At 58.8% G+C, this 12995-nt stretch overlaps 1 protein-coding gene across 1 annotated transcript; it reads left to right on the forward strand.

Annotated features, from left to right (window-relative positions):
• The first annotated feature begins 3048 nt into the window (after positions 1-3048).
• Positions 3049-4193, forward strand: TMEM271 (transmembrane protein 271). Its single transcript, XM_037126864.2, has one exon. It carries the CDS (start codon positions 3049-3051, stop codon positions 4165-4167), a length of 1119 nt encoding a protein of 372 aa, XP_036982759.1. The 3' UTR covers positions 4168-4193.
• The last annotated feature ends 8802 nt before the right edge of the window (positions 4194-12995 follow it).

Consider the following 12995-nt stretch of genomic DNA (forward strand, 5'->3'; position numbering starts at 1 on the left):
CTGCGGAATGCCCGGCTGCATGAGGCAGTGGCAAACCCAGGACCTCAGTCAACAGGATGAGCAGTGCGATGGTGCGGGAGACCACCTGTGCCCCCCCCCCCACTCTGAGAGGGCCCCCACCTCCCCGGCCCACGGGGCAGGGTGGTGGTGCTCCATGTGAAACTCACTCCCAGCACCCGCTGCCCTTCCAGGTCTCCCCACCCTCAGGATGAAGCCCAAACTGGCCCAGCTCAAGACCCTGCTGCTAGGCACCTGCTGGCCACTCTCAGCTCCAACTTTCCTCAAGGCCCACCTCCCTCCCCAGGGCCTTTGCTGTCCCTCTTCCTGCTCCCTCACCTCAACACCAGGTGGTGCCTGGCCTGTGTCACCCGGCACTGTGCTCCCTTGTGAGCAGAAGCTGGCGGACATTTAGATTCTGCCACAGGACAGTGACCCAGGGTTGGCTGCAGGCCACATGCATTCTGTGTGGCCTGGGCTGGGAGAAGGCCTGACGGGGGGGGGGGGGGTGAGCTGGAGACGGACTCCGCCCACCCTGAGCCCTCAACCTGGTGGGGACACGGATACCTGGACCCCAGGGAGACCATGGCTGGCAGGAGGAGGCTCTGCTAGCGACTTCGGCCAGGGAGTTACTGAAAGGAAGGGAGGTGGGGAGGTCCAGAGGCGGTAGGGGCAGGGAGATGTGGGGAACGGGGTACAGGACGCGGGGAGGGACAGTGCAGCAGGGCAGCAGGGAGGTCCAGGTGCAGAGCTGCGTCCTGGCTGCACATGGGGAGCCTCCATGAGGATAACAGGGCTAAGGGCACCGACCGACGGAGTACGAGACCCACGCCAAGCTCTCCCTAGTGTGCAGAGGGCGGCAGGCAGCCCATGGAGGTTACTCCCCGTGAGAATGTGGCAAGGGGAGCCTACTGCAGACAGAGGGAGCCGCACACGCAGGCTCGTGCCAGGGAGAGGCGGGTGAGTGTGTGGAAGAGGGAGGTGGTGGGGGTGGAAGTGCTGCGGGAAAGGCTGGGGGACCGGGGAGGAGAAGGAGGTCAGAGCTCGGAGAAATGCTCCCCCGCCGCCGCCCGGGCGGGTGTGGGCGCCCCGGCTGCACAGCCGCTGCCTGCAGGGCCCCGCCCCCACGCCCGGCTCACTTGCGCCCCCAAAGCCAAATCGATCTGGCTGTAAACCTCGTTGCCCTGGAAACTGAAATAATCTTTGGAAGTCAGCTCATGGCAACTCCGCTCACGTGCGTGGGTGTCACGGTTATCAGACAAGCTGATTTACACACTGTCCTTTTAAAACCCTACGGCAACAAGGTGAAAGGAAGCCCGTTCTCCCAGCTCTTCTGGGAAGTCCTCGCGAGGGGGGATGGGGGGTGGGGGCAGGACTAGGAGGTTCAGCTGCTGCTGTGAAACCTGCTGAAACATGGCGAAACCTGCTCCCTCCCGACACGGCCGCCGTTCGAGTCAGTCCCACGCAAATGTGCCCAGAGCCGCGGAACGGCCTTTGCAGATCCACCGGGCAGATGGTTTCCACGAACGGTGGGCGAGGGGCCCCTGCGCGCGCGCTGCTGGCGAATGCCGGCGCGACTTTGTCCACACGCAATAGGGGCCTCTGGGGGCTGTGCCGCTGCTCACGAAGCGCCAACGACCCTGCGCGCAGAGGGCGTGAGCTGTGCGCCCGGGGGCGTCTCCACAACTCGAGCTAGCAAGTGGGCGGAGGAGCAGAGGTGCGTTCTCACGGGGCCCCGACACGCGCGCGCACACCCGCGTCCCTTCGCAGCAGCCACGCCCGCCTCTCCGGGATCCAGCGCAAAGTTATTTACCGCTGCGGCCAGCTGGCAGAGCGAGTCATCGGCTGCCCGGGCCTCCGGCTGCAGCGGCAGGGACCGCGCGGAAGGAACCGGGCGCAGGCCTAGCCGCTCGGCCCGTGGGACCTCCCCGGACCTTGCAGAGTCGCCCCCTCCCCGAGCCTACTTTCGGGAAGCGGATGGAGAGCCCGGAGCGGCCTGGGAGAGGCAATCTGTCCCGCCGCCCCCATCCACGCGCCTTCCTCGCACCCACCTTGTGATCTCTCGGTCGGAACGAGGCGATTTAACCGCCCCCCCCCCCATCCCCTTCACCAGGTGCACTCGGGCCTTGCACCGCTTTCGAATGGAATTAACTTCCAACCACCCGCGTCTGGGGGCAGAAACAGCTGCCTGACCCGGAGAGAAGGCGCTTACCCAAGGTTCTGCGTGAGGTTTCACCTCTAGGCACCCACCCACTGCGCGCGCCAGCCGGTCAGGCCCCGCGGGCTGGTCGCGGCCCCCGAGCTCCTCCGCCCAGATCCAGCCGGCACTTGGGCGGCCCTCCCCCAGGCTCGGCTCCCCTCCTCCGTCCCCTTCCCCCTAGGCTCTCCCCCGTACGCCCCCCCCCCCCGCACCGGGCTCCCCGGTCTCCCCGGCAACCCAGATAACTTCCTCAGTCTTCGTGGCCTCCGGCAAGCCGGTGGACGTGGAGGGCGTCCCGGTCCCCGTTGTCAGAGAAACGTAGACGTACCGCACGGGAGGTGGGAGGTGCTGCGGGTGGGGCTTGGGGGCTCCTGGGTAGAGAGCCCCGGGGCGGGGAGTGGCCTTGCCTAAGCGGCCGGGGCGCGCACACCGGGAAGAAGGTGGAGAGACGCGCGGGGGGGCCCTCTGCTTGAGGCAGCGGCAGAGGGGTGTCCTGGGGGCTGCAGGGCTGGGGGGCGGGGCTGGGCGGCGCCAGGTCCGGGCGCGCCGGGCGCGGGCGGGGTGCGGGGAGCCGCGCGTCCTGGGAGGGGCGCCGCGGGCTGGGGAGGGGGCGCGCGCCCTGCGCTCTTCCGCGCCGCATCGGTTCCCAGCGCGGGGCCGCGGCGGCGGCGGCGGGAGGCGGAGGATGCGGGCTTCGGCGGCGGCGGCGGCGGCGCGGGCCCGGGAGGACGCGGGAGGATGAGGAGGAGGCCGGCGGTCCGGCCGCGCGGCGCCGGGAGGAGGCGCAGGCGGCGGGGGCGGCGGCGGGCGGCGGCGGGCGCGCGGGGTGCGGGCCGGCTCGGGCGCGGAGGATGAAGTGGAGCGTCCGCGGGGCCTGCGCCGCGCTCTCCTCCTGCCTCCTGCTCGCCTGCGCGCTCAGCGCCGCCGCCGTCGGCCTCAAGTGCTTCTCGCTGGGCTCGGAGCTCCGCGGGGAGCCGTTCCGGCTGGGGGCGGCCGCCGGTGCCTTCTACTCAGGGCTGCTACTGGCCGCCGGCCTCTCGCTGCTCGGCGCCGCCCTGCTCTGCTGCGGGCCCCGGGAAGCGCCCCTCGCGGGGCCGGGGTCGGGCCCTGGGCTCGGGGTCTCCGCAGCCCCGGGAGGCTCTCCAGAGGCTGCGCCGGGCGAGCCCGGGGCCGCAGTCGGGCCCCCCGGGCCAGTGAACAGCCAGAACCTGCTCCTGCTCGGCGTCCTCGTGTTTATGCTTGGTGTCCTCAGCGCCTTCGCGGGCGCCGTGATCGACGGCGACACCGTGTCCCTAGTGGAGCGCAAGTACTCCCACTACTGCCTGCCCCCGCGCGCGCCGGCTGTGGCCCCGGGCCCCGCGGCTGCCGCCCCCGGCCCAGCCCCTGGAGCACCGCGCGCCCGCAGCACCTTGGACAGCGCCACGTCCGCCAAGTGCCGCCAGCTGAAGGACTACCAGCGGGGCCTGGTGCTGTCCACCGTCTTCAACTCGCTCGAGTGCCTCCTGGGCCTGCTCAGCCTCCTGCTGGTCAAGAACTACAGGTCGTCACAGGCCCGGCGCGGCCGGCGCGGCCGGCGGAGGGGCAGTCGGGCCCTGGCGCGGCCCCGAAGCGGCCCGGGTCTCCGAGTGCAGCTGCCAGCCTCCCGGGTGCGGCGGGGCCGGCGGAGCCGGCGGGGCCGACGGCTGCAGCCTCGCCCCAGCGAGGCTTCCATTCTGTCTCCGGAGGAGTCGGACTTCGCCGCCCCCGGGGACTGCGTGGGATTCGCCGCGCACCACGCTGTCTCCTACATCAACGTGGGCGTCTTCCACGCGTCAGACGAGGCAGGTGTGGAGGTGTGCTGCGGAGGGCACCCGTCTGTGGAGCTCCCGGGCTACGCGCCCTCGGACCCCGACCTCAACGCCTCCTACCCCTACTGCTGCCGGCCGCCCTGCGAGGCGGCCCGCCCCTGGGAGCCAGGCCGGGCCTGCTGAACCCAGGACAGACCGCACAGCACTCCTCCCCGCTCCTCCCCGCCGGCCACCACCGTGAGGAGGCCGGGGCTGGCAGGGCGCAGAGTCAGGCCACCGCCTTGGGGGTGCATCTCCAGGGCCCGTCAGCCCAGCGTGAGGCCTCCCGGCCACGAGAATGGCCCTCTGGTATTACCACTTCTGTGTCTGGGAGGTTTCTCTTCTTTTCTGTGTCTCTTCGTATCCAGATTCCATTTTAAAGTTTACAATAAATGTTTGGGGTTAGCTCGCCCCAACCGCACTTCTTGGCAAGTCCGTTCCCTGGGGCGACACTCCCAGGTGCCGGGTGAAAGCTGCCCCGCCGGGAGATTCCGAGGGAGGAGGACTCCTTTGGCCCAAGGACAGGACAACTTCAGGAATGAAGGCCCGGGAAGCACCCGACAGCAACACTTTGTACACGGATGTGCCTGCTTTGTTGATAATTTCTTACTGTAAAGCTCCATAAACAGTGGAAATGTTTGGTAAATTTATTGCAGTTTAAACTTGGTGAGTCCCTTTATTAAATCAGATGCTATGTTACTGGAGTTGGAGGGTGTCTGCACACAGACCCAGGTGGGGGAATGGCTGAGCCGGCCACTTGGATGTAGATCCCAGCAACTGCGGCCCCCGGGCGGGCGGGCGGAACCGGCCTCCTGTAACAGGAGTGTGCTGTGCCAGGTCCCATATGTGTCTTTTTTTGGAAACTGATGATGAGGTTCCTATGGCAAAACTGGGCTTATTTTTGGTTAATACATGTGAACAACCCAATCCTATTTTGGAAAACCACAGTCATAGTTTTTTTTTTTTTCTGGCAAAGATTACTTTCCTGTTGATTAATTCATTAATCTGGGAATTGGAGCCTTGTAGCATTTCATTTTAAATATACCCCTTAATTGATGCGAAGGCCATAGTTTTAAAGCGTCAGGACGTGTGTGCGTACTTACATGCACCGGGGGACGGTGAAGATGCTGGAAGGGAGTGTCCATCCATTCTGGAGGCCTGGCTGGGGGCCAGGCCGGCTGAATCTTAGGAAAGGTGATGCCGTTTCTACACACTGGAATCGTGGTGTCGGGCAGGTATGTGCTGACTCGGAACTTGCCCGGAGCAGAGCCCTCCCTGGCGCAAGGAAGGGACTCTGCTGCAGAACAAGGTGGGGACACACGGGTGCTCTGCCTGGGGTGAGCACCGTGCAAACGCTTTAGGTAAGAAAAGCAAACGAACCAAGATGTGTCGCTAGTGCTGAGTGTCCACTCCTCCAGCTGTGACAAAGTGCCCGGATTGAGGGGCGCAGGTAGAGTTTCCAAGTCCAGGTTCTAGGCTGAGACCTCTCCTCCGCTCCCGGGCACTGTGTGCAGGGCCAGAGGTCCCCTGGGCCCCGGGTGACCGAGGCCGCATCCTGGCTGGGATGTGGCCAGGCTGTTGCAGTGCCGCAGAGGAGTGGAGACCTGTCACCATGCAGTGGTGACAGACCCGCTGGCCTGATAGTCCATGTCTGTGAAACTTGACTCTCTGATCAAAGAGGCAGCAAGCCAATGTCCTGTCCTTGACACATCAATGCCACTAGAGGAGAAATGGTCACTTGCGTTCAGTGTGCTGGGTTCTCCTCACACGCGTGTGCACATCAGGCCTCTGGAGCGGCCAGGCCGAGAGCATAGCCATGCTGCCCCGCTGGCCCTTGCAGCCTGCACCCCACCCCTGACCCCGGCCATCAACCTAAAGCAGCAAATGGGACAAGTGGCAGCCGAAGTGGCTGTGAAAGTGTTTCCCATCTGCCTCAGTCAAACCAGCCAGGCGAGGCGGCTCGGGCCTGCGTGGTGGGGGTCCGGTCAGCACAGTCCCAGTGGGGCGTAGGGTCTGGAGGGGCACATGGAACAGGGACATGAGGCCTCAGACCTCCCCAGACCCTGTTCTCTGAGCTTGTTCATTTCACATGCTCTGTGCAGCTGACAGTCAGATGCCTTATGTGTCTCCAGCTCGCGTCCAAACCAGCAGCCTCTCTAAAGGGTCAGACGCGTCTTGTGATGGAGCAGAAGGCAGAGCAGAGCCGGCGGGGCTGCAGGGCCAGTGCCAGCAGCAGCTTCTGTGTCTGGCCCCAGGGTGTGTCTGGCCGGGCGCAGAGAGCCTCTGGGCCCAGACAGCTGCTGTGCCCCTAGCGAACTTCTATGTGACCAACAAACCAGGTGACAGTTTTTCAGGTGCCAATGTTTCTAGCTTCACGAATACTCTTAACCTCTTTATAGAGACTGATATGAGGATGTGAGATACCAGAGTTTTATTTTTGAAAGTTTAATACAGGAAACAAAGTCCCAAATATGCCTAAGCTGAAGTTGTTCCCAAGTGTGGTCCTCAGGGAGCGTGTGAGGTTGCGAAGGTCCCCCACAGCCCCAGGACCCACTTCCCCAGAGGGCTCCAGCCTTGGGGTCACCGCGCCCCCTGCAGCCCTTCGTCCACGCTGCTGCTACCCTTCAAAGTGTGAGTCAGTGCTTTCGGAACGGGTTTCCTATGCTCCGTGGACAACAGCACCGGTCCCCAGGCCTTTCTTAAAATTAGTCTTAGTCTGCTTCTCAGAGCAGCAGTAAACTCTTGGCGTGCTGGAAGTCAGACCCAGAGTTTATTACGATGATGAAATACCAAAATTAAACACACGTTAGCGTTTTTGCATGGCTTAATGCTGAGTTTTTAAGTTGTCACCTACACAGAAAGGTTGTTTACTCTTAAGGGAGTCCTGTGTCACATTAACCCCAGACATACCTGCCAGGCCAGTGCTGCGTCCTGAAGGAAGGTGTGCAGACAGACCGAGCTCCTCAGGCACAGGGGCTCTGCCCTCGGCAGCACAGACCCTGCCTGGCGTAGCTCAGTGGATTGAGCACGGGCCTGCGAACCAAAGGATCATGGTTCGATTCCCAGTCAGGGCACATGCCTGGGTTGCAGGCCAGTTCCCAGCAGGGGACACACGAAAGGCAACCATGCACTGATATTTCTCTCCCTCTCTCCTCCCCCTTCCCTCTAAAGATAAATAAAGAAAATCATTAAAAAAAATTTTTTAAAAATCAGTCAGATGATGGTGGAGATCAAACTGCTGGTGGTTACATGTTTATTCCTAGCAGGTGTCACGACCCAGTGAAGGCGGAAGCCTCCAGTGCACATACGCACACAAGTGCACACACAGGAGTGCACACAAACACAGAACCACACCGGTGTACATACATGTGGTCCTGCACATGCACACACGTGTACAGGCGTGTGCGTGCTCACACTGCCTCCAAAGCGTGTCTGAGGGCCCCCTCCCGCAGCTCTGCAGGTGTGCACACGAGGAGCGTGTCCCGGAGGGTGGCCGGTGGGTGCTGACCCTTGGGGTCACCTTGGGGTCACGCTCCCTCCAGAGCACGGCTGGCACCTGCCGCACAGGCCTCTGGGTGATCAGTGCCCACAGGCACCGTCTTCTCGCCGAGGCACGACAGAGGAGAGGCGGCGGAGACCTGAGAACAGGGAGTCCGGTTACGAACGAACTCGATGTGCCTGCGCACCCGTTTTTAAACACAACACAGAGACCAAGCCTAAGTCCGTCATCCGGGTACTTTCAGACAACCTCATGTCTCTGCTGCTAAACCTGCTACTTTCCAGCACAGGAACGAAACACCAACCACACGGAAGAGCGACGTGTGACTCGGGAACTAGCCTGCGTGTCCTAATGTGTCCTCAACGTGACTTCTCCTGAGGATTCCCGAAGCGGCAGGGAGGTCCAGCGATCTCCGTTCAGAGGTGGGCGCGCCACGGTTTCCCTACAATGCCCACGTGTCGAGGGAACCTGCTGTCACACACGTGTCTGTCCGGAGAAGCCTGATCCCGGGCCACCGTTTGACTGCCGTGGACCCCCAACTGCACATCAGCGAACCCTTGTTGCCACAGGGTCCGCAAAACCTGGGCCAAGGCGCCGCACACTCGCAGAGGAGGGCCTGCCTCCCCTCCCATGGCCTCCTCCCGGCCCTGCAGACCTGCCCGGAGGCCCCAAGGGCGGGAGGACAGACAGAGCGCCGGTGAACTGTGGTCGTTCTGGCCCTGCAGCCCCCGGGTCTGCCCACGCCCAGGCGAGGAGCCTTTCCCCCGCCCCTGCCAGCCTGAGTTTGGCCCCCACGTCTGCCACGAACCTCGCACTCCCCAAAGCACCAGCTGGATCTCTTTCCTGATGTCCACTCCTGATTCAACATTTTCCCACTCAGAAACCTGCAAAAACTGCCCTTTTCCTGAAGGAAGGTAATGTACCTCCTGAACCTGGCCCAGCCGAATGCTCTAGCTTTCTCTTGGGGCCTCCCGGGGCCAGGGGCCAAAGGACAGGTGTTCTCACCTGCGGGGTCCCATGCGTGAATAAGTAGGTGACAGGTCTGGGACGGAGGTTGGTGCTGCCTGGACTGCCTCAGGGCCTGGAGCATCTCAAGGCTCCATTCCTTGTTTCTTCCTGGCTTCTGGTGGTTGCTGGTTAGTGTCCCTTGGCTTGTGCGCTCGTCACCCCCATGTCTGCCTCTGCCTCCATGTGGCCGTCTCGTACGTCTGTGTCTCTCGTAAGGACACTGTCACTCAGTGCAGATCCAGCTCTAATCCAGTCTGGTCTTTAAATACTCCATTTCTAAATGGGGCCATGTTCTGGGTGGACCAGCATTTTGGGGGGACGATACTGAATCCAGTATAGAACTCAGTCAAGGTTAGCAGTTCGCTCTTCTCTTCTTGCGTGGGGCTTGCCCTGAAGGCCTCAGGGGCCAAGGCACCCCCTTGCTTGGGCCAGGGCCCCCTGAGGGTGAAGTAGGAGCTTTGTCAGACTAGGGTGTTCATGAACCTGAATACTCCTGTCCAATGTATATTTGGGCTTTTCTTTTTTTTAGATATTATTTTTAGAGAGAGGAGAAGGGAGGGAGAAAGAGAGAGAGAAGCATCATTCGGCCACCTTTCACACGCCCCCAACCAGGTACCAAACCCACAGCCCAGGCCTGTGCCCTGACTAGGAATTGATCTGGTGATCTTTCGCTTTGTGGGACAACACCCAACCCACGGAGTCGCACTGGGTCACGGCTGGATGAATATTCTTTGAGATGCTCAAACATTAACACTGATTGCCCAAGGAGAAAAGCTGCCTTCGGCTGATTCGCAAACATTTTCAGATAGTAACTGACTGACTTTGCAAACCCACACTGGCAGGCTGCGTTCCTGTCTGTGGCCAGCGGGCAGAAGTGGCCAGGACCTCATCCTCCTGACGAGGACGCCCCCAGGTCTCCCACCCTAGCACAGCTGGCAGGACTGTGAGTTGGCCTCAGTCTTATTCATTTTATTTTATTTTTTTCCATAAATTACTTTATTGTTGTTCAATTACAGTTGTCTGCATTTTTTCCCCACCACTCCCCTGCAGCCCAGCCAAACCCCCCTCCCTCCCTTGCTTCCACCCTTTCACTTCGTTTTGTCCATGTGTCCTTTATAGTAGTTCCTGAAAACCCTTCTCCCCACAGTCCCCTCCCCCCTCCCCTCTGGCCATTGTTAGATTGTTAATTTCAATGTCTCTGGTTGTATTGTTTGCTTTTTTCTTTTGTTGATTACATTCTAGTTTAAGTGCTGGAAGCAACCCATGCATTCATCAGCAAATGAGCAGATCAAAAAACTATGGTACATTTACACAATGGAATTCTATGCAGCAGAAAGAAAGGAGCTCCTGCCCTTTGCGACAGCATGGATGGAACTGGAGAGCATTATGCTGAGTGAAATTAGCCAGGAGGTGAGGGACAAATACCATATCTCACCTTTAACTAGAACATAGTCTTGTTCATTTTAGAGGCTGTTCTTGTGCCTCCTCTCTTGCCCCCTGTCCATTTTGTGCCCCTGTCCTCCAGCCCCCTTCTCCTGACCAGCTGCTACGTCACCTTTGCTGGGAGCCTCCCCCAAATCCACTGCAGGGACCTGCTCCACCGGCCCCTCTGCCCAGGGTTCCTAACACCGGTCCCAGGGGGACTGCTTGTTGAGAGTCCCTTCTGCCTCCGTTGGGTGACTCTTTTTTCTTAAACGCGTGACTTCAGTCGTCCTGTGTTGGAGCTTGTCTGCTCCCGTGGCATGCCCACACGCCCCGGGCACAGCGCCCCCTTCACAGGCAGCCCCTCCCAGCCTTCCCTCCAGGCTCCACTGGCAGCCCCAGGGCCCCACCCTCACCTGCCTACCCAACGAGCTCTGCAGCCCCTGGGACCCTGCAGGGCACCTGTAGAGCAGCCTCGGCTCCGGGCACCAGCGGGTAAAGGACTGACGGGTTCTGGGAGCCCCTCGAGGCCAGGCCCTGCCTGCCGAGCACTTTACATTCACTTCCTCCCTTAATCTTCAGTCGCTTCACAGGTGGGGAAGCCAGGCTTCGGAAGTGCACTCGTGTGCCCAGGACAGGCCTGTGTGAGAGCCGAAGGCCTCGGCTGTCCCCCCTGGTGCTAGGGTGGGGCCCCGCCTTGTTCCAGCCACAGGGCCCACAGCTCTGTTCCCAAGCAGCATCTGTGGCTGTAGATCAGCCAATGAGAAGCCGTGGTCACCTGGACTCCCCCTTTCCCCCACTGAACTCCCCCTTTTCTCTTGCTGAGACTTCCTGTCCCACCTCCTTTCTATAAAAGCCTCTGGTTCCAGGTGGTCCCTGAGACTCCCTGGGCTTGGGGGGGGGGGGTGGGCTGCAGCCCAGTTCATGGATCATTCATTAGTAAGGCCAGTGATCATCAAATTTAATCAGCTGGGTTTTGTTTTTAACACCGCCATTGGTTCTATTTATTTTTTAAAAGATTTTATTTATTTAGTTTTAGACAGAGGGGAAGGGAGAAAGAGAGGGACAGAAACATCAATGTGTGGTTGCCCCTTGCACACCCCGAGCTGGGGACCTGGCCCACAACCCAGGCATGTGCTGACTGGGAATCGAACCAGCAACCCTCTGCTTTGCAGTACGGTCCTCAATCCACTGAGCCACATCAGCCAGGATTTATTTTTGTATTAATAATAGTCATTTGCTTTTTCTGGAACAATCTGTTATGGGGGTAATTTACACTAATATATATGTGAATTAAGTCAAGTGAATGCTGCATCTGATTTAAAAGGCAGGTGTGCTTTTGTTCTTCCCCTTCGGCTCTGCACCTCCACCCCTAAAGCACCTCTGTCCCCATTTCTTCGGAAAACGGTGATGTTGGTGCTCCAGGTATTTCCGCTGGGCCGGATTACTGACCTCTCACTAGTGAGGTCTGCGGGTTGTTTTCTGACCCCAGAAGTTGACAGACACACTGCTTTCTCCTCCTGCCCTCCCAGTACACTTTGGCTTTTTTCCCCCTGAATCAGTATTCTATGTATTAGGGTCACAGACACGGTTCACAGGCACCTGGTGAGGTGGTCTGTGACCTCCTTTCCTGTGCTCCCTGAAGTTAACAACTGGCTGATGTCTTCCATGAATCTGGGCCCAGACACCCCCCGTTTGAAAGAGGTGAAAACATTCTCCCTGTCATCAAAGGTGCCCAACGGGCCTCCCAGGAGGCCTTTACCTGTGACCTGACATGGGCTCTGTGGGTCTCACCTGCTCAGGGGCAGGCACCTGTGTTTGCGCCCCTTCGGTCCCTGCATGCGGTACCCAAGGTCTCTGAGCGGCAAGGGCGGCCAAGTTCCTGCCCACGGATGCTGCTCACGGACGCTCACAGCAGCTTTATCCAGTCTCCAGAACCCAGAAGCAGCCAAGATGTCCCTCACCAGACAGATGGACACACACACTGTGAGCCATCCAGACAATGGAACAGTACTCAGCACTAGGAGGAAATAAGCTACCAGGTTACAAAAAGACTTGGCAGACGCTTGAGGGCATAGTGCTAAGTGAAAGAAGCCAATCTGAAAAGGCTCCACACTGCATTTTTCCACCTGTGTGACATCCTGGAAAAGGCAAAATTACGGGGACAACAAGTAGTAAAAAACAAAGAGAAAAAGTACCTCCTACAATACCTTTGAAAGAAAAGGAAAAACTCCAGAGACAAGGAAGAAACGTAAGAAAGGAAAGAGGGAGAAAAGAGGGAAGAAAGAGAAAAGAAGGAACGAGCCAGGGAGAGCAGGCTGCGCTCGAGTGGAGGTCAGGCCGGGAGCGTGACCCCTGCGGCCACGCGAGGGCCACACGGCCACACGGGAATCCCAGCAGACATGTCACAGATGCGAAGTGTCGCAAGTCCACATCCATGATTCCTCTTCGAACAAAATTCATACAATAAAACCGTCCTGCAAGTGGAGGAAAGTAAAGAACAAGCAATGTAGAAAGGGCAGGATGAGCTGGGAGCCATTTATTACAGAATCAGAACCGACCAGTTGTGTAAATCACACAACAAATTACATGTGTTATAAATGGTGATGGTAATCCTGTAAGAGAATTCGGCAAGTGGGGGAAGAAGAAAAGTGTGTGATAATTTTGTCATGTTTCATAAAAGGGAATCCATAGATATGGACTAAAATAGAAAATTTACTTTTAAAATGAGTACTTTAAAATCTTTCCTCTTAATTTTATAGGCATATGTTATGAACTAATACTTCTTGTAATAAATAAAGTTAAAGTTCAGTACTTTCTTTGGTTTCACTTTAATTTCTTTTCTGTTAAATAGTTTGGGTTAAAAACAATACATATTAGAGCCTCACACATGCCTGGTCCCTCAGAGAGACATGCCTACCAAGTGTTAATGATGTCGCTTCTGGGTGGTGATATTTAAAAACACTTCTTTTTAGAAATGTGTTTTTACTCTTTGAGTATTTAAATTCATAATTTAAAAATTACGAGTGATACCAAGTCATTT

This window comes from Artibeus jamaicensis, unplaced genomic scaffold, assembly GCF_021234435.1.
Source record: "Artibeus jamaicensis isolate MK-2021 breed Jamaican fruit bat unplaced genomic scaffold, CSHL_Jam_final contig_76, whole genome shotgun sequence".
Taxonomy (NCBI): Eukaryota; Metazoa; Chordata; class Mammalia; order Chiroptera; family Phyllostomidae; genus Artibeus; species Artibeus jamaicensis.